Source organism: Lathamus discolor, chromosome 5 (genome assembly GCF_037157495.1).
Source record: "Lathamus discolor isolate bLatDis1 chromosome 5, bLatDis1.hap1, whole genome shotgun sequence".
NCBI classification, from domain to species: domain Eukaryota; kingdom Metazoa; phylum Chordata; class Aves; order Psittaciformes; family Psittacidae; genus Lathamus; species Lathamus discolor.
The window spans coordinates 20,304,686-20,327,315 of NC_088888.1; the positions used below are offsets into that span (position 1 = coordinate 20,304,686).

At 33.9% G+C, this 22,630-nt stretch overlaps 1 protein-coding gene across 1 annotated transcript in view; it reads left to right on the plus strand.

The window, feature by feature from the left end:
* DNAH8 (dynein axonemal heavy chain 8) overlaps window positions 1-22,630 on the plus strand; it is a 139,106-nt gene that overhangs the window by 104,483 nt on the left and 11,993 nt on the right. The window contains 16 exon segments of the mRNA XM_065682578.1: window positions 167-338; window positions 1,106-1,261; window positions 3,435-3,590; window positions 4,952-5,134; window positions 5,608-5,713; window positions 6,557-6,809; window positions 6,909-7,099; window positions 9,016-9,137; window positions 11,736-11,854; window positions 13,149-13,351; window positions 14,343-14,416; window positions 16,186-16,338; window positions 18,710-18,865; window positions 20,788-20,904; window positions 21,619-21,720; window positions 22,107-22,267. Coding sequence (XP_065538650.1) covers window positions 167-338; window positions 1,106-1,261; window positions 3,435-3,590; window positions 4,952-5,134; window positions 5,608-5,713; window positions 6,557-6,809; window positions 6,909-7,099; window positions 9,016-9,137; window positions 11,736-11,854; window positions 13,149-13,351; window positions 14,343-14,416; window positions 16,186-16,338; window positions 18,710-18,865; window positions 20,788-20,904; window positions 21,619-21,720; window positions 22,107-22,267 — 2,424 coding nt within the window.

Here is a 22,630-nt window from a genome sequence, read left to right on the forward strand (position 1 = left end):
CTTTTTAAGCATAAAGAAACTATTTGTTGTTCTCAAAGAGCAACAGTTCCCTCCTTGAGTTGTCCTCAGAACAGAAATCTTCTGGTGTTTCGAAAGCCAGTTGTCTAAATCTACAGAAATTGAAATTCTGTATCACCTTTTAATTATTATTTTATTCCTTTTCTAGACTTGTGGGAGATGTACTGCTCTGCACAGGTTTTCTTTCATACTGTGGACCTTTTAATCAAAACTTCAGGGATTTTTTGCTTAAAGATTTATGGGAAACTGAGATGAGAGCCCATAAAATCCCCTTTACTGAAGATGTGAACCTGATTTCTATGCTGGTAGATCCGCCAACAGTAAGTTCTTGGTGATGGATGGGATTCATTTCAATGTCAATTAATACATTCTGTGACTATTAGCCAGCATTATGCTTGCTTAGAAAGGATCTATAATCCCCAGTATTGCTGTGCATGGTAGTTCTGTGTTTTCCTAATATTCTTGGTGATTTCACTAAAGATCTGAGTGCTGAGCAGTGTTCAGATACATAAAAATGTTACATATTATAAACAAGTGACATACAATTAGACAAATGCTGGTATGATAATGCACTTTCAAGTACTCATAGATATCTGCTAAAACAGTGGGTTTGGTTATTAGCTTTTTTTAGGTTCTTTCAATATTATCTGAGTCTGGTTTCAAAAATAAATTTCATATAAAAAATATATTCAAAAAAGAATGCATAAAGTCTTTTCATTCAACATGAATGAAGGAGAAATCAGAGAATGATGCCAGTGTCCTTCAGTAAATATTAAGCCCCAAAATCTGTTTTAGCCTGGTTTTCTCTTAATTGATCACAGTTTTTAATTTGGCTGTCCAAGTGCCTTTTGGCTTTCTTACACTTTTAAAATATTTTTTTTAAATCATTAAATACATCAATAAAAATAAAATCCTGGAAATATTTTTCCATCCGCATTAATAATTTTTCAGGAGGTTCAGGTATGCATCCCTTTGGGCTTGATGTTCCCATTATTTCTTAGAACAATCATAATTGAAGGATAATGCAGTGAGATTTTATTCCAAACTGCTCTCTTTTTTTGTTGTTGTTTTATTTTGTATTCTCCAGATTAGTGAGTGGAATCTTCAAGGGCTGCCTGGAGATGATTTCTCAATTCAGAATGGTATCATTGTCACTAAATCAGCTAGATACCCACTTTTGGTAGACCCACAGTCTCAAGGAAAAATGTGGATTAAAAAGAAAGAAGAGGATAATGACTTACTGGTGAGCAGTGTTTTAAAGAAATAATGTGCTAGTTTATATTCCTTCAAACATTGTTGCTTTAAGTTGCATCTGCTTTTGAGTCAGTGTAGCTATCACACATACATTATCTGAGAACTTTAACTTGTATGGAGACTGACAACAATGTGGATGCATCATCAGGGAACTTGACAAGAGTCTTTGAATCCCATAGAGTCTTTGAATCCCATTTAAGGACTAGGACAGGATTATATAATTGCAAATATTGGAATACTGGTATGAAAACTACCAAGAAGTATGAAAGAGAAGGAGGTAGCCTTATGTTCAAAATTGGCATGTTCTCTATACATAAACAGCAAAGTAGAGAAAAGTATAGCATAAGAGTATAATATGAAATTATTTTTTGAGAGTGAACTGGGCAACTATTAGTAAGATTACAGACAAAGGCAGGATAACTTTGAAAATGTAGGCAAAGTACTTAAACTGCTGCAGTCCAGAAGTTAGAACTCCAGATGGAATTCATACATGAAGTTATTGCTACAAAAGTAAATTGAAGAGAGCCAGTTGAAATGACATTTAAGACAAATTTGTGTATCCTGATATTCCTGCAAATTTAATAGCTCTTTTATAGCTTAAGCCAATGAGGTTAAATATCTGCTCATGAAATATAATGCAGAGATATTCACTTGACACCTGTAATTTGCATCACAAAAGAATTTTTCACAAATGAAGTAGCATGGGAAAAGGAACCAACTTTTTAAAACCCTGAGAAGTCTCATATGTCCTCCAGAATCTCAATAAATTTTCAGCATTTTAGGATTTCTAGATTTTGAAGATTGGAGTAAAGTGAATGTGAAGTTCTTGCTTATCATTCTACCACTAGTAAAACAAACTGTCAGAACCACAGAAAAGATGAGATTGAAAAGGATGTCTGAAGAGCTAGTGCAGTATTCCTGCTCAGAGCAGGATCTACTAAAGCAGGTTGCCCAGGACTGTGTCCATTCAGGTTTTGAATACCTCCAGGGATGGACACTTCACCACCTCTCTGGACAGCCACCACCAGCAGTGTTCAGCCACCATTACAATAAAGTTGTGGGATTTTTGCTTATGTTTAAATTGAATTATCTATATTTCAAATTGTGCCCATTGCATCTTGGCCTGTTACTGTGTGCCACCAAGAGGGATTTGCCTCCCTATTCTTCATTCTCACCCACCAGATATTTATGTACATAGGTAAATACCCTTGTAAGCCTTCTTGATGCTAAATAATCACAGGTCTCATCTTTCCTCATATGTCAAGTGTTCCAATCCCTTAATAATCATGGTGGTCCTTTGCTGGAGTCATCTCAGTGCCTTTCTTACACTGGGGGGGGGGAGCCCAGAAATAGGTAGAGGACTCAAAACGTGTGTCTCCAGTACTGAGCAGAGAGGAAGAATTGCCTTCCTCAACATCCTGGTAACGTCTCTCCTGATGCAGCCCAGAATGCTGTAGACCTTTGCTGCAAAGGCAGATTCCTAGCCCATGCTCATCTTGTCCACTGGGACCCCAAGATCCTGCTCTGCAAAGTTGTTTTCCAGTAGAATGGCCCTATTTCATACCCACAGTGAGAATCTTGAAAATAATATAGGAACTTTCTGAAAGTCAAAATCTAAGAAGCAAAACAAAACTAGTTAGTGTTTTATTTATTTACACATTTTTTATGATTTTATACATTATTAATTCCATTGAATGACATTTCTAACCTCTGGGTTCATAATATTGTAACAGCAATTAATTTGTTACACTGAGTTCAGGTTTTCAGAAAGAATTTCTCAGAACTTCAAAGCTAAAATTAGAAAAGTTAGTCCTCAGGGCATGGAACAGAAAACTGAAAGTTGGGTGTCTGTGTTTTCAAAAATATATGTAACACCTTCAATTCCCAATGAATACCAACAATTGGTACATTATTACTCTCATAATTAAGTTTCTTAGATTCTATTACAGCCAATCTTTTAATTCACCTTTTTATGGTGCTTTTCATTGTATACACAAGAATTATTTCTTCATAAATCGCTGCATGGTCAATGTTTATTACTTCATTTGAAATACAACCATCAAAAACAATGAAAAAAGTTTTAATAGTTATACCTGTGGTTTTCATGTAAGACTTCGAAGAAAAAATTTTGTCCTTACACCAATATATAATTTACTTTTGAGGTAACAACTTTGAATGACAAGTATTTCCGTACACACCTAGAAGATAGTCTTTCACTGGGACGATCACTTGTGATTGAAAATATAGGTGAAGAGTTGGATCCAGTCCTTGATAATATATTAGAAAAGAATTTCATGAAATCTGGAACTTCTTTTAAGGTTAGTAATCAAAAAATAAGACTTGGAATAAGTAGTTTGCTGTGTTATGAATGGTATTTCATCCTTTTACCCAAACCTCTGATGAATCAGGTAAATTTTATATTCAGTAGGGTAGTCTGAAGAATCAAACTGAAGTAACTAAATATAGGAGACAGAACCCCAGCTGAGTAATCGAGTCTAAAATTGAATTCAGTTCATGAGTCTAAAATTGAATTTAACTACTGAAGTTGCTACTGAAGATTCCAAACTGGAATGAGTTATGTTTATCATGTTAAATGCTTACAATACTTTCTATCGATTATTGAGCAATTTCATTTTACACCATTTAAAAGAATTAATAGAATTGAAAGTATCTCTCTTTTCCTAGTGTGGAGTACTGATTGTAGCAGCTGCAGAATCTTTACTTTGAAATAGAACTGTTTTCTAATGGAACAAGCCAAAAAGCACAAAGTTTTATTAATAATATTAAGTATATTCACAGTCTTGAAAAATCATGAGTCTTTCTGACCTTCATTAGATAAAGAAATCACTCCCAAATTTAAAAACACCTCTCCTTCAAACACCCTGAAATAAAATGACTGCACATGCTGTGTATTTCTATATGTATTTTTCTCAAATAACCTTAATTAACTGGCTGGGATATGAGAGACCTGGGAGACCAGATTGTTGACGGTATTGAAAATAAAATAATTACTATTTTTGTAGAGTAGTTTTATTTTGAATGTCAGAACAAACAAGGAAGTCTTTTGGTCCTATTTCTTCTTAAGCCTGTTATTCGAAATGGCCTTGGACACTCATACACAGTGATCAGATTTCCTTATGCACATGCAGATTTCAAGTTAGACTGCTGATTTAGAATATTTCAACTTCTATAAAAAAAATCTGTGGAAAACTCTTAATAAATTCATAGTTCCTTTAGAAAGATTCTTTAAGATCTGCTTAGTCTTAATAAATATAAAAATGATTTCAAGCAATTTATGTTCCATTGCTGGATAGAATTCCGGTTTTTTTTTTTCCGTGAACACACTGGAACAATGATTCTCCAAACATACGCAGTTTTTGCCATCTTCCTTTGAGGTGTGATTAGAAGCACAAAACCTAAACCAAATCGTTCTGAAGACATGAACTAGAACCCACAGTGGATATTATCCCTTTATTTATCTGGAGGGGAATGCTACTTTTGTAATGTACCCTAACTTTACCTTAGGTCATTGATTGTTATTTTCATGACAAATTTGAATTGTGAAATGCACCTCCTCTCTTTGGCATTTCAAATAATATAATTTTTTTTCTGATCAATATTATTGAGTCAAATAAACCTCATTTTCCTCTGCTTAATACTATTCTAACTTACTCCACAGGTGAAAGTTGGTGATAAGGAAGTAGATATTATGAATTCATTTAGACTGTACATTACTACAAAGCTACCCAATCCTGCATTCACACCTGAAATTAATGCAAAAACATCGATTATTGATTTTACTGTTACAATGAAAGGACTTGAAAATCAGTTGCTCAGAAGAGTAGTCCTTACTGAAAAACAGGTAACCTAATGGTACACACAAACCATGGTGATGGTTTTTTTTGTTTTTTAATTATTTAACTGTTTTTAGTATGTAGGGAAAAAGAAATGTTCAAATGGAAAAAAGACATCAACCATTTTCTAAAGCTTTATTCAGAGTCAGGATAGAAATTTCCAAATAACAAAAATACATCTAGAGGATCTTCTGCATATGACTGTCAGCATAGCACAAACACTTAAGTACAAGTATTTGGCATTGATAAGATACTTCATGAGATGCTGAATAAAGGCTGCTTAAAAAAAAAAAAAAAGAGTTATAAAAATACATTTTAGATACCTGAAAAAGTAAAATGCATATTTCATGCCTGCATCCAACTCTTCACCTGTATCTTCAATCAAATTTTATGAACCTGAGAAATCAGCAATTGAATTTTAAGTATGACTCATAAGTACAGACCATAAAATGTCATGTCATTTTCTTGATTTTAATAATAGGAACTAGAGGCAGAACGAATTTCACTCATGGAAGATGTAACTTCAAATAAGAGGAAGATGAAAGAACTGGAAGACAATCTTCTGTACAAACTAAGTGCAACCAAAGGTTCTGTATCAAAGGATTAAGAGATTAGACAGATTGAACTGATTCATATAAGAACCTTTCCATGCAGAATTTTATTTATGCATCTAAGATACAATAAGAGAACATCCAATGGTAGAAATTAGAAGTATGGTGATTTACTGGAGCTTGAGGGATTTGGTACTATAGAATTCCACTATATACAGCCGTAGACACTAAGTATTTTTAACACCTAAACAAGTTTTGTGAAATCAGTTTCTTGAGAGCTTTCTGCCCTTCCAATGAGATACAAGTATCTGATCATGGGCAAATCCTTAACCCATTGATAATGCAAGATAAAATGGGCTAGTTAAAATGGTGTTGAAAATCTTTTGTAGTGTATTAGGAACCTGCACATGATCAATTACTATCTCTTTGGTGGAAACAGAAGGTGGTGTCTTCTAGCAAATCAGTCATTAAGTACCTGAGACGAGTGAATACTGTTGTGTGACCATTGCCCTTAGGACCCTAAGTCTTTTTGACTTTGTGTGTACCAATCAATAGACTTTAAAATAGTTGAAGTACTGTGTATGAATGTATGTTACGTGCATAAGAAAGCTGACTTCTCCAATACATGCTGCAAAGCTGGTGGTATAGATACATTCATATTGACATAGGCAAAATGCATTTGTTTAGCGTGTTGAATATAAAAATAATTTTAGTATTGCATATCCTGTTTGGTCTCCGTTTTAAAAGCTTTCTGCAGTTCAGTAAATAATTTCCATTTATTGTAAATTATTCCTGTAATTTAGCCTTTTGATTTTTACATATATGAAGTAAAAATGTTGTTATTAGAATGCCTTAAACATCAAATATTTTACTTTTTAGGTTCACTAGTAGATGATGAATCACTGATTGGTGTTCTGCAAACAACTAAACTAACAGCTGCTGAAGTAGCTGAAAAGTTGGCTGTGGCAGCAGAAACTGAAGTGAAGATTAACACTGCTCAGGAGGAATATCGACCTGCTGCTACACGCGGAAGCATTCTTTATTTTCTTATTACAGCAATGAGCATGGTCAATAATATGTATCAAACTTCACTGGTTCAGTTCTTGAAATTATTTGATCAATCCATGGCCAAGTAAGAAGGCACAGATTTTTCTACAATCCAGATATTTGTCTTTCCAATGTATTTTCTGTTATTAACATGCTTTGTTTTTGCTTCGTTTCCATTATTCAGATCTGGGAAGTCTCCGGTACCTCAGAAAAGAGTCTCAAATATTATTGAGTATCTTACCTTTGAAGTTCACTCATACTCTGTTAGAGGCTTGTACAAAAATCACAAATTCCTCTTTACCCTTCTAATGACATTAAAAATTGATCTTGAGAGAGAATATGTGAAAACCGAAGAGTTCCATACATTCATTAAGGGTAAGTATAATTTTTTTGGCTACATGGTTTCTACCAATAGTTCTGTGGGAACTACCTCTGTCCTTATCCCTGCTGTGGTCCGGTGAAGTTAGATGCCCATCTCTGTTCTACCTCTACCATTTAACCATGCTGTGTTCTGTCCTGAGATTAAGATTATAGTTCTGCTTCTCTCCATCAATTTGTTTATTACATACTTTTGTATTATATATGTGTCCTTATTTTTATAAATTAGGTAACTTCTTGCTCCTTTGCTTCACTGTTGAATGAAGCTATCTTCTAAGTTGCCAAAACAGATGCATGTAAAGTCCAGGAAGCGATACAGTTTTTTCTTAGTTTAGCTAGATAGGAAAGTATTGCGTGTATTATTCTGGATGCTGGAACTTTTCACATATGCCTATGAATGGCAAAATAAAAAAATAATGAAAGGAGAGGCATTGCATATTTAACTCATTAACATAACAAATGACTAACCGTAAGAACTTAGCAGGACTTATTAAAAAAATTGGGATGCATATTAATAACAAGAATATCAGTGATTTTATGATTCTATTACAATGAGAAACACATTCTTTACACTTTGGTAATTCTCATTCTTAATTGAATAAGTCTGCCTCAAAAAATTAAGGTTTAAAATTTTTCCCAAAAGCAGAAGCTTCCCTAAGGTCTGTTTACTGTCCACTCACTGGAACTTTTTGCTCTCTTTTGATGTTAATTGTTCTCATTGGCGTACTAATGTCCAGATTCAGCAAGGTGATTCTTGTGTTCCTACTTAAGGATACTCAGGTAGCTAGAGCAGAGATTCTGTTTTGTGAAAATCATCACTGATAAAAAAATAAAATTCTTGCATCCTTGAAGCATGCAGAACATCTCAAAGAATTAACTCTTTCCCTGTAAAGTCAATATTCATAATAACAGTGACCTACATGAATAAATTATCTTAGTTGTGGAGACCACTGAATAACACCCTCAATTTTTCCCAAGAAGTGGCATTAATTAATTTGTGGAGGATTGGGGAGAGGCAACTGCAACAAGAAGAAAGTTGTGATAAAAAGTTGATTATAAAAAAAAGTTAAAAGTTAATCTGCTTAAAATTGGATTGCAATCTTATGCCAGAGGTGCTCCTTTGAGTTTCCTCTTCAATTGCATATCAGTGGACATGAAATATATGTTATATAAGGCCAGATACCATTATATACGCTATTTAAAATTGTTTGTGCGTGATAGGCTGTCTAGGATTGACTGATTCCATCAGTCCAGAGTTTCTTTCTTTTCTTCTTGTGAACATACGAAAAGGAAACAAGATTATTAAGAATTTCCAATACTTCAAATATAATCAGTATCACTGTATGAACTTTTAACAACAAACTATATGGAGCACATGATCTTAGATGAGGGGCTGAGAAAACTGGGCTTGTTCAGCTTGTCAAACATAAGACTTAGGGGAGACTCAATAGTAGTCTTCCATCACCTATGAGAAGGCCATTAAGAATACAGAGCCTGGCTCTTTAGCGGTGCACAAGAAGATGGGAGACAACAGAAATAAACTGGAAAAAAAAGAGATTTAGAAATGGATGTAAGGGTCAGGGTTTGTTTTTTTCTTTTCATTATGAGAACAAACAAACTTTAGAACTCATTGTTATACAGTCTCCATCCTTGGAGGTTTTTAAGGTCAGACAGGATATAGACCTGATTTTATCTCAGCTGACCCTGCTTTGAACATTTTGGACTACAAACCTCCTGAGGTCCCTTCCACACTAAATTATGATCTTATGAAATAAATGCAGAGTACACAGGAGTGTAATTAGCACCCCAGTGAAAATTACATGGGCCAGAAAACATAATTTACAAAGAAATAGCAAATATATCTTGATCCCTGGAATGCCATGTGTATTTCATCAGAATGTTTATATCTACAGGAGGTGCAGCCCTCGATCTACAGGCTTGCCCACCCAAACCATTCCACTGGATTCTTGACATGACGTGGCTAAATCTAGTGGAATTGAGTAAACTCCCACAGTTTGCAGAAATTTTGGATCAGGTGATATCTACTAATTGTCTTTTTAATGTTAATAATCAGTTTCCTAATCATAACTGTGTTCCTATGTTTTACATTTGGAGTGCACAAAAGATGTGGTTTAGAACAAGGCCACAGAATACAGCCACAGAATATTTATTTGCTCTGGGTTTTTGGTATGTTTTATTGTATTTTGTATTATAGTCATCGAGGTAAAAAAAAGAGGAGAATAGGACCAAAGAACTGGTAAAAAAGGAAGTCATTGAAAGAGAGACAGAAATAAGGAGAAAGGATTAAAAAGTAGAGGTATCAAAAAGGCTCAGAAAGTTAATCTACGCATGTCAAGTTTTAAGTTGCAGTTCTTCATATCTTGAATCTGGTAGATTTTTACTAGTAAATCGTTTGCTGCTTGTTTTAAATACTCATTTCTATTTCAAGGTTAACTTGTTACTCAGATATGATGAGCTAGCTTAAAAATACTGTTTATTGATACATATATGAATTTATATGCACATAATCTTGTGACATGTTTACTTTAGTAAATTTCTCTTTTTTTAGTTTAGTTAAAACACTCCCTAGGCATTTCTCTTTCTTTACCTCCTAAGCACTCCTTGCTATTCAGGCTGATAGCCAGCACATTAAGTTCTTCTTGCTGTTACAGCACTGGTCATCCAAGTTCATTTTGTGATGGCATTTAGTGCCCTGAAGGGTAGCAGAAATTTTCTCTAATTTTTGCACCTGGAAGTGGTCATGGCTGTTTCTTAACTCTGCATCAAGGCAAGATCTGGATACATACCAGCTGATTTCTTCCAGGTTTTAGTTTGTGGACTTATCAAAACAGGATATTGAGTCAGGAGAAAGTTGGATGAATTTTAGTTGGGTCTTCATATGGATTAGGGCACCAGAACCCAAAATGCGTGCCACATCACACTTGCTAACACTGTTTAAATTTAGCTAATACCGTTTCAATTTAGCTGTGGGGTTATGAATTATGTATTTTCTTTTTAATTTGTAAATTGTAATGGCTTTCTTATAGCACTTTTCTAAAATTGGTGCAAACAAAATTTTAGACTCCAAAATACACAGGTGACCATGTCACCCAAAAAAGCCCTCCTTTTTAACTAATCTTTTAGCACTAACTTAAAATTTCCATGTATTTGCAAGTTGAAATGTGACAATTAGAGGATTTAGTAATACATAGAGATGAAATCTGGGAGTGTGCCAACTAAGATATCAATTAAAATGCATATATGGAGATAACATCTTTTTAATACTTATCTGCATCCATTAGATATGCTTTTCTATTTGGATCATCATATTAAATACCACTGGATCATTATTCACTTAGAAACAAACAGAAAATTATTTAAAGTAAGAAAAAGAAAGCTTGAAAATGGTATGCTCAGTTCTCAAGACATTGCCTGTGTTTTCTTTTTTCTTGCCAGTTACAATTTTTTTTTTTTGTTTGTCCTCTAAAAATTAAGTTCTCCAGTCCCAGATGCCTAATTTAGCCTATAAACACATATCCCTCTTTAAACATCTAGATGACCCTGTTCCTTTTCACACTGCCACTACTTCCACTTGTGGTTGAGAAGTGGTACAAAGAAATACGTAATGAAATCTTAATGATTTTACTGAGCCAACTAAAGTCCCTTTCGCTTAGTAATCTGTCTATCTCTGGCTGTGGCCTAGCTTTGAAAAGGTACCTCTTCTGAATACACTTCTAGCATGTGCTTAGGTCGATGAGCTATTTGCTTATAAGGTTGTTTTTCTCAGACATGGATTACAGTTCAGAAAAGGATATTCGGTGTTTATTGATCTCTCTGAATTTCGTTATAGCAAATATGTGGTTGGAAGATGTCCCTATATGTTCATTTCTCACTCCTCTCCCAATCCATGATTGGTGTAGGTTGTTCCAAAACTATTACCTGAAACCAAGACAGTCAACTGGACAGAGCTCCTTGATTTATAACAGGCATATGGAACTCTATTTCAGAACAGATGGTATCGGTGTACTCCTTGCTCTTTCCAGTGATCTGAGAACACTGTTATAGCTGACTCTTCTCAGTCACTGCATTAGAGGCTCAATTTTCACTCTGTTCTGACCACCAACGTCCTTGTCCTATTAGATCCTTGCTTTTGCGAAGTGCCTGAATAATGATCATATTTGTAGTCAGATTTATTCTTTCACAAGTGAAAAACACACTAGAGTCTGTTATTTTTCATTTGTGATTCTTTGGCTGGCTGGTCTGCACTGGGACAGATTTTTCTGTTCCTCTTAGTACTTTGTTATCAGAAGTAATGAGTTAATCACTGTATGATCCTCTTGTGGTATAGAATCTTTCTGCTAATTACTGCTTTTTCTCGAAGTAGCTGCATGTGTTTGGGAGGTGAATCAGTGGATAATTGATTAGCTTAAGATCTGACATCTTAATACTAAAATTTCTGTTTTAAATATCTTAATAGCAATTCACATGGCATATGTCTTAATGCTATAGACTTTTAATGTTATTTGTGACATTATCCTAATATAATAACAGACTCTTATCAAAATGCACATTTACAAAGGGATTTTGCTATGGCTGAAATATATTTATGTGTATCTTAATGTCATAAATGTAGGTATCCTCTAATGAGAAACAATGGAAAAGCTGGTTTGATAAAGATGCTCCTGAGGAAGAGATTATACCTGATGGATATAGTGATTCACTTGATATCTTTCGCAAGCTTTTACTCATCAGGTGAGCATCTTCAGAAATTTGGGAAATAACACACATGGTTACATCGCGTGTCTTGGACTATCCAGTGTGCTATTATCATAACAGGGTAATTTTAATTAATTTCTGGGTGACTTGAAGTAGTATTTAATTCACACACATGAAGTATGATTTAATTCGCTCACTTCAGGGGTACACTTTGAAGAGTCTAAAAAGTTTATTTCTGGGAAATATATTTATAGCTTTGCTTTTATGCCTTGACAAATGGAAACTGGGAATTACATTGCAGCCTTCTCCAAAAAGTCACTGAAAAAGTAGAATCATTCTGATAGTTTTAAAAATTATTTTATTTCTTCATTTCTTTTAAAATGAGCTATTTTAAATAACTTTAAATATGTTATAATAATTATAAAAAATAGATTTGTGGAAATGCAATACAGGTGTTCCAAAGTCCCACGTGGAAAGTGTGTGATTGTACTGAACCAGATAAAAGCCCTGTGTCAGGGCTTGGCATAGAATGGATTTCCCCAAAGCAGCATTCAGCTGCCTTATGCATGAGATCGTATCTTCTTATGTTCATTGTATACTTTCCAAGTGCAGCAACAATTAAATCAGAGGTGTTCCATTAAAAAATAAAAAATAAAATAAAAAATAAAACAAACCAGCAGCTTTAATTACTAGACCAAGATTTTTCTTTGGAGGAGATTCAACCTGTGCAGTAAAAAGGCTAGAATCTCATGGAAGTACAATATGCCTTTGAATAAGAATCTAAAAATCACTTTTGCCAAGTGATATCTTTTATCCAAAAGTAACAGTTTGTATTTTTTTTATCCCATGGGAAAAAATAAAAGCTCACCCCCAACACAAATGCAATCCAATACCAAAAAGTGAAGTCTGTACCCTAAAAGACTAATAAACCCAATGAAACATCTACAGAATTCTCCTAAAGGACAAAAACAATCTTGTACTTCCTTACTTGTGTTCTCAGATACAAAACAGTGTTTAAAATTAAGAATGTCTCAGACTGATAAAGGTACCCAGAACAGAAAATCCCAGTGCAAATAGGTTACTTAAGGCAAAATTGTTAGCAACTGAAAAGTATTGAACAGTCCTAAACAGAGGGGAAGGACCACCAGCTCTGTCTATTGTTGTATCTGTAAAGACAAACCTACAAACATATATATGAATGTGTATACATATATAAATTCATATTATGAAGCAAAAATCTCTGATAAAAATAGAATTTCTAATTTAATTCTGGTCTTTGCAACAGGAAGAGGCAGTGAATTACTATCCTGGTATATATGTTAATTTCCAGGTCTTGGTGTCCAGATCGAACCCTTTCCCAAGCCAGGAAATATATTGCAAATTCCTTGAGTGAGAAATACATGGAACCATTCATTTTGAATTTAGAAAAAACATGGGGAGAAAGTGACACACGGTCACCTCTCATCTGTTTCTTGTCTGTGGGATCTGACCCAAGCATGCAGATTGAATCCTTGGCTAGGAAGCTTAAATTAGGTATGTAAGCAATTATTCATTGTCATGTCTTAAGGTACAGAAGTGTAATGTAAGTAATTTCAGGTTCTGGTTTATTTTTTCTCTGAAAAGTATTTTTTAAATTACGTTGCACTATTGTACCTGAACTGTCATCTTAGAGAAAAAATATTATTTTAAGTAAAAGATGGTATGCTGAGAATCATTCTGTGTGCAGTTGAACAGTAATGTTTTCAGATTTTTTTTTCATAAATTGTTATCCTTCTCAGTGATGATTTTTTTAATCCCTATCTGTAAGACAATATTTGCAAATTTTCATTGTTTGTTTGGTTTGTTTAGGCTAATTTTTGTTGTTGTTCTGGCATAGTGACAATACTGTTGTTTTTACTTTTTACTGCTGATGATGTGAAAATCGGAAATTTGCTTACAAAAAAAATAAGAAATAAGCAAAAATACCCACAAGATCAGCATTTGTATATTCTGGATTTTATGTCTGCATCATATGGAAAATTTCAAGAACTGTGCATATGAACTGAGTTAGAAGTAGGAACATATATTCTTATTATTAGTCACATTAATTTTTTTTAATATATTACAATTATGCGATTTGCTTACTTACATGGCTTCATTATCTATATTTAAAGAAAAATCTGGGTTCATATTTCAAATGCTGTAGCTTGCTTCATTAAAATTTGGCAGAGTGTTTTACTTCTACAAATGCTGTAAATATTGTGGATGTATATATGAATATTATTTTACAAAGATATAGTGTTTAGAAAAATTACATATAGTAGTATAATACGATAGTAAAGAGATTCTACTTTCATATATTTTTCCATTAAAAATATATGAAAGTATATAATATACATTTTTGCATTTAAAAGAATATGTTTTTGCATTAAAGTGTACTTAATTGTGCTGTATTTATATCACTGTTTTGGGGGCCTGAATTGGAATTCTTACTTTTTCTCAAGAATGTAAGTTCATGAATCATATGTTGTCAAATGTGTTGTAGAATGTGTGACCATCTCTATGGGTCAAGGACAAGAAGTTCATGCACGGAAATTCATACAGGCATCAGTGCAACAGGTGGGAAAAAACACTGCAATATAAGTTGACTGTTTTAGTATACTTTAACACGTCAATCGTAATGAGGAAATGCTTCTTTAGACTTCTGCAAAGTCGTGTCCTCTTTATCTGATAGACGGAAGTGCTTCAGAGCCTTTCCAGGACTTCCTGTCTTTCATGCAGAAAAAAGAAAAGGCCAGGCAGTATCAGTTCAGGGAATTCCAACTGTATTATAGAATCATAGAATGGTTTGTGTTGGAAGGGATCTTTTAAGATCATTTAGTCCAACCGCCTTCCACAATGACCTGGGACATTTTCAACTAGGCCTTTGTCTGCCTTCTGTGAGATAGCTTCATTTGAGGAGCGGGAAAAAAAGAATCTTGTCAGATGATGTTTATGCATTTGACCAGTATACGATCTGCTTAATTTGCTGTTTTCTATTATGGACATACATGTATATGTCTGTAGGTATATGGCCTTTACTACACACTTTCTAGATACTATTGTATAATCCAAGGTTCTCTAGCTAATGCAGCCTTGGTTATGGAAGTTCTCTATTGTATCTATATTGTGTCCCAGTAACCTCTGAATTCCTTCCAAATGTTGTGACACCTGTACTGGAATATAGATTTACACCACTTTGGAAAAAGAAAAAAAAGAAATCCACTGGTAACAAATTCTGACCTAAATGCCTTGGCAGTGCACACATTTTACAGAAGGGGGGATATTTGAACATCAAATCTGAAGCAATGCAGAATTAATAAAAATGAAGACAATCTCTGTGGTTTTTTCCTACTTCTTGGCAGGAGTATATAATATAATTAAAACTGTGGTGCTGTATTGCATGTAGATAATTTTCAAAACATGAGCCTGATTCATTTAGGAATGTGATAAACTGATTAAAGACCTTCCTCAAAAAAAGTGGATCCCAATCAAAGAAGAAAAAAATGTCCGTAATTTAATATTTTTTAATATCCATCAGTTCACCATAAATATTTCAATTATATTTTGTCACCAAGTGTTAATTATTTTTAAACGAGTTAAAACAAAGTTGCCAAAATGAAATTACAAGCAGTAATGAAATCCACACATCACTGTTTAGAACTAGTTAAATAATATCCCATTTTAATATCAGGCTTCTGATTTATCAGACTTCCAAATGGATGCTACAAAAGCTGATGAGTTTAAACTCATAAGCAAAAGCACAGAGAGATAACAATCAAAATAGAGCTTTCATGCAATCTTAGAGTTGAGTAAGATAAAAAATTAATATGCAGAGTTTGAATTTCATGCAAATACATTTATTTCAGATAAACTGATTGAAGTTAAAAAGTTTCGGAGTCTTGTTACTGTCTCTTTACACTTAATTATTTTATTAAAAAATAAGTTTTTAGAAAATATATTTCTTAAATTTCAACTGTTACTTTTCTGCTCACATTCTTTTGGATTTGATAGCAGGATTACTTAATACTGGTGTTTTGCTGAGAGAGGACAGGAATTACTTCTTTTTGCCACTAGGTAGCACTGATACTTTACTTAGAATATTGGCTCCGGTTATGTTATTTTTTTTTGTGAACAATAGGACTTGGAAATAACTGTTGCACTAACTTTTCCTATTTGCTTGAACTGTGCCGATACCAAATCAAATGATAATACATATTCAGGAGCAATCCAAAAGTAAAAAATTAAAATTAAAAGACCAAGTTTGATTCTAATATAGGCAGTTGGTTTTAGCATTATAAATAACTTACTCCAAATTTTATATTGTAATAATCTATATTCTCATTTAGGGAGGCTGGGTGTTACTTCAGAATTGTCATCTTGGGCTGGATTTCATGGATGAACTGCTGAAGACACTTCTTACTGTTGAGATACAGAATGAGACGTTTCGAGTTTGGATAACTACTGAGCCACATCCTAAATTCCCAATTGCGCTGCTACAGGTTTGTTTAAATATTTAATTACAGTACCTCAAGCTATCAAAATTATGCAAATTAAGTTTGAAAATTGAAATTAAATTAATGGGGGAAAAAAAACAAAAACCAGAACCCAAGAAAAAAATGAACTTACCTCACAATGCAAGTAACACTTTAAACAGGAAGGTTACTTACCAGTAATTGGAAGTTCTCAAAGATGCATTATGTATGTGTGAGTTCACACTAATTTAGTACACAGAAACACTTGAATCAAAACTATCTCTTTTTCCCAACCCAGCCTTGTGAACACAGTAATGCCTGCAACTGTTCTTAGACTCTTCCAGATTTCCCTGTCTGACATAAAGGATAAAAGGGACATAACATCTCAAAGAACATATTCCACCAAGAAGTAACCCGTTTTACTTTGGATAAATGATCAGTGGTTGTTCTGTAGATCTCAAGGAGACATTTTCATCAGTACCAGGAAAATTGTCTAAACTCTTACAAAGTACATTTAAGTTACTTATGATGTTTTCTAGCTCTTTCACAGTGGCTCATAATGCTAGTTAATATCTAGTGTAATAGCTGTGTTTTAACATTTCTGTATTTATAGACCCCTTTCCTTTAAAAAAAGAGTTGAAGTCTTCTTAGTGGTTCTCATTCTCTCTAAATAACAATAGATACCATAATTGATACCTAGTATGTGAAGGAAGGAAAGGGTTCCTTTCTTGAACGAATCTAGGAAACAGCCTTCAATAAAAAATGTATGTCACCATGGAAAAGCATTGTGTATAGACAACTAGTTGTATGGACCTACATTCTCTTGTGTTTTCACAACAGAAAATAAATGCATTCTGCATCTTTAAGGGATATATGAATTGTGAGGTAACTAAACACACAGTTTGCTAAAAGTGAGACTAGAGAACTGAAGAGGGTTGCTAGGTGAATTTTATCACTGCATTTATCTCAAATATCTCACATGTGATTTCCCACTCTATAATATCACACTACACGTTAAAATATTAACATCTTCAGGGATTCCAGAAAATTATTAACAGACAAACCAAAAGCCAGCTCCTTCTCAGAAGAAAGGAGAGAATAATTTCCTCTTTTTATATAGAGCATGCAGCAAAAACCGAACAGGATATCTTTTGAAGTGTGGAAAGACTGGTTAGCAAGTGTTCCCATTCCGTCCAACAGTCTAGTGTGTTTATGTGCAGATAGATAGGTTTTTGCAGAAAACTGGAGCTTATCTCTTGTAACAGCATGTCTGGGCTCTGCAGCACAGAAGTAAGTTTGTGAGACTGAAGTTGAAAAGTCATTCCTTAAAAATAACTGACTTTTTTTACCACAAGTATGGAGATGGTAAAACTGCCATGTGAAGTACATATTCATGAGTGTCTTCCATTAAGTGTCTGTTAGAAGTAAAAAGAGTTCAGAGCCATACTTGCATTCAGCCCACGGGCGTTTAATGTCCTTTCAGTGCATGCTACCATGTTACCCAAGCCAGCCAGCAAAGTATTTACTGTGGGAACAGAAAAATACTTAGTTTTTATTTGGGTTCCTCCAGCATTTGACAGTGTCTCAAGGAACAGAGATTCTAGTAAGGCCAGTCTGTGTCTGACCTAATTCAAGTGTGCCCCATGAACATTACCCAGCATTGGAATGCAGTAGTACATAGCGGTAAGTAAGTACAACATTCTCTGAAACAAAAACCTGTGCTAACTAGTGTTCTTCCAAATAATTTGCAGCTATGGTTTGACAATTGAAATTTTGTAGCAACTATTCCCATAAGGCAGTCAGCAGGGAACTGAGGGGCTGCATTCTAAGAGGCTGTGGCAGTTTACTACCACAAATGCTGATTCCATGCCTGCTGACCAGAGTGCCTAGGAACATTCTCAGGTGAATCTAATTTACTTGTGCAGACCTAGCCACAGAGTGCTGAATAGCCACTGTGAACACAAAGATCTGAGGAGAGGTGAGACTTCTTTGTATTTACTGTGAACTCCTGGGACCAGAAATACAAGACATTTCATCTACTCTGGATAGTTCTCTTCCATCATTCAGTAATTGAATTAGGTGCTGAGAACCATATGATGCCTTCTGGAAAGCATGGCAAGTGCTTCTAGGTTGCTGATGAAAATTCTTGGATCTATGGACAAGTGTCCATGATTGTTCTGACCAACATAAACCAAAGGTCTATATTCAAAATCTTTTGAGGCCTGCTCTTGTATGTGCTCAGTTTATGTAATTTACAGTAAAGTTACATATCAACTTTGTATCTACAATGCTTTAGCTATTTACATTTTATTTATAACTAATAGTTGCAACATTTTTGCATGTTGCTGTTTTTGTTTCAGTAAACAAATCCAATTCCTTTATATTTTTGACATGACAGATTGCTATAAAGTTCACAAATGAACCTCCCCATGGTATACGTGCTGGATTGCAAAGAACATTTTCTGGAATTAATCAGGATCTGCTAGATGTTAGCAACTTGCCTATGTGGAAACCTTTGCTTTACACTGTAGCTTTCCTGCATTCTATTGTTCAGGTACTATCACAGAGTTTTCAAATAATAGTGTTATAATTGATGGAGTCACTTTAACAGAGGTTCCTGAAAATATGCATTCTGAGATTTATTGTAGGATCATGTTGCAAGGCTGAAGCTTTAATTTCTTCTCTCTGTATTTTGAGATTCCTTATTCTTTTTTTTCTCTTAAATAAATTTTACACATTTTTTATACTACGGGTATTTAGAATGAGGTTTTTTTTCTCATCTAACTTTAGCTGTTCAAAAGTTGTTTGGTGTAGGGGGGGAAAGCTATCCTTGTAGACAATAGAAAGAGATAAGCACTCCAAAAAAGAAAATCAACTTATCTGTCTTAGCTGTCCCTCTATAAAAAAATAAATAATTTTCAAGAAATATGTCACTCTTTCTGTCTGTGGATCTTAAAGGCAATTCAGATGCCTAGATTAAAGTAGCTGTCTAATTTCTAGATGGCTGAAATTAAATAAAATTCTATCACTTAGTGTCCTGTTTTTATCATATTTTATCTGTGTCAGTGTGTTTTTTGTGTTAATTCCAATGTGAGCATAATGGTATCTGTACTTTAAAGTTATATAGAAGTTTCGAGATCACAATAAATACCAACATTTTGATCTCTCTGAAAATACCTTCTTTTCATCAAGGATCTCAAAATAGTTATAAAACAGTATTTAAGCCTTAGGCTCTATTGAGCTGCTCATATTTTCAGGGTAGCAAAGATGTTGAGAGGAGGACAGTTGGAGGTCCCCATTAAGATACAGTATTCTGTATTATTTTCCTCCTTCTACCTTTTTATAAGCAGCGAGAAAGCTGTTACATGTGTTGCCTCAGGATTATACTGTTCTTGTGGAAATAGAAGAGCTAAGCTCTTATTCAACCACCAGTTCTTTTAAAAACTATTATAACTATTCATCTGTTCAGAAAATGTATTTAGGGACTGCCAATCAGCAAGCAATATATATATGTTGCCCTGCCTTTAAACTTACCCATTCTTAATATCCCTTGGTGACAAATCTCCATGATAAATATAGCATAAGAAGTCATTCAGAGGATTTGGCAGAAAGTCATTATATGTTTCTGCAGGGTATTACTGGTTAATGTTGTCTCATCTGCTTATAAACAATACTTAATTTTGAAAAAATTAAAGGATTATTTTAAGTTCTAAGTATTTTTAAATATTGTAGCTAAGGTACCTAAATGTTGCTTAACTGTATGTCAGACTATCAGTCATTCTTGACTTGGCAATTTAAACTCTAATAAATATGTTATCATTTAGCTAATTTTAGTTATTAGTAACTTTTAGATTGAATTATTTTTCTCTTACTGCAAGTGTTACAATTTTATTTTCAAATAGGTATGTAATAGTAAATTCAAATAATGTAGTGGTGGCAGCCTTATAAAGTTGTGAATTTTGAAAAATGTTTATTAAAACAATAGAGTGAAACTATAAGACAAAAACAGAAATCTGGACACCTATGGGCAACTGAGCATTAATACAGGAGCTTGAAAAACTGAAACTATCATTATTAGACAGTATTTGTAGAAAAAAAATAGAAAAACTCTAGAACTCTGAACTGAGTGTGCTGAAAATGCAGAGATACAGTAATTCTTTAATTACTTAATATAAAAACCTGATCATCCAGACAGACATGAGATATTTCAAACATATGATGATAAATTGATTAGTAAAGGTAACACCAAATGAGTCTGTTGCTTTTTCTGTAAATATTTATCCCTCATGGTATAACTTAAAAATAAACTTTGTCTGTTACTGATGTGTATGAGGCATACAGCCATTTCCTAGGCTAGCTTTCTTCTTCAGTTCAATTCTTTACTCCACTACTGATATTATTAGTGTTGAACTTTAATAATGAAACAAAATTATCTGTTGTTTCGTAAACCTGTTTGCTTCTAATTGTATTCCTAAGGAACGACGCAAGTTTGGACCTTTGGGTTGGAATATTCCTTATGAATTTAACTCATCAGACTTTACAGCCAGTGTTCAGTTTATACAAAATCACTTAGATGACTGTGACATCAAGAAGGTGAATACTAAAATTTACATACAGTGTATTTAATTGCTTTGCTCAGCATCTGTAATTGATTTTTCTTCATGTTACTATTTATAATACTCATTGCTTTTCTTTCAGTGTGGCTTCTAATGATCAAAGTATCAGATTCTCTGTAAGACCGTAACACTGAAATATTCTGTGTGCTATCATCCTTATAAAATATGTAATAGTTAAGAATTTCAGAATGTTATCTTGGTTTTTTTCAGTACCATATCTAAAATGTTTACATGTCTATATAATATCTGTTTTAAAAAGGGAGACAAAATTTACAGTTTGACAGAGCAAAACAAACTTCTCAATGTCTGCCATTTGGTCTACTATTTATCAGAGAATAATGCAACAGAATAGCCTTTTCTTGCAAAGCAGCACTTTGCCAATAGAGAAGGATGAGAATCTGGGGAGGCATGGGAGAGAAGAGGCAATAGTAGTTGAGAGTGATTTCAGGTCAGACAGGAAATAATGAGATATGTTTCTAATAGCAGGACCAAGCCCAACTCTAGTATAAAATTATAGAGCTGAGCTCAGAAAATAGATTCAAAATAAGCAATTATTTTTTTCTTCCAACAATGAACTTCTCAGGTTACGTTTCAGAGCCTTATGAGCTTCCAATGGTACCGAAATTGCAGGCTAGATACCTTCTTCTTACATGTTACAACTACAGTCTTTCATTTACTTTATTGTATACAGGGGATATCATGGAACACAGTACGCTACATGATCGGAGAAGTACAGTATGGAGGCCGAGTCACAGATGACTTTGATAAGCGTCTTCTTAATTGCTTTGCAAAGGTAGGAGACCTTGAAAGTACACTTATTTCTCATTTTTATTGGCAGCTGCAATACAGAAATCAGAACACCTTTCTGCTGAATATGCACTTCTTCACCAGTTTATAAGACTCTTCAGAGTAAAATGAATTTTTCAAAACATCTTTGGCAGTGAGGTTTTCCCCTTTGGTTTCTCTTTAGTGAGGAACAGAAATTATTAAAAAGACTTAGCTGGAGCTCAAACTTAGAAGACATAACTCTTAACAATTTACTTGTATATTCAAGTAAAAATAGATGTTGTAGCTAAAGTAAGAACTCTAATTTTCCAAGAATAAAAATGAGATTAAAAAAAAAAAACCCAACAAACCCACGAAGTAACAAAGTAATGTTTATTTTTTTATCCCCCATAGGTATGGTTTGATGAAAAGATGTTTGACAGCACTTTCTATTTTTACCCTGGATATAAAATTCTAGTGTGCAAAACCCTGGCACAGTATTTGGAATGCATTCAGTTACTCCCTGCAATGGACAGTCCCATGGTCTTTGGTCTTCATGGCAATGCTGATATTATGTAAGTAGTTCCAACATATTGAAAACAGAGACCTTTTCTTTTAGTATTTGGTAACAAGTCCCTGTGGAATGCTTAGGTAAAGCATATTTTTCATAGGAAACAGGATTCATGTGAATTTCACTATTGAAATGGAATACTTGGTGTGTATGTATATGGTTATGAATGCAGTATCTTCAGCTCCATTTTACATGTTCTTTTAAAGCAATTGGAATCCTTATTGCTTACTCCTCATGGTTTTAGGGTTTTTTGTTATTTGAAAGAGTAATGAAACTTTTATATCAACATACAATGCAAGGTTTTATACAGTTCAACTAGAGAAAGTTTCTAATGTTTGCTTGCTGTCCTGTTGTGGTTTAACCCCAG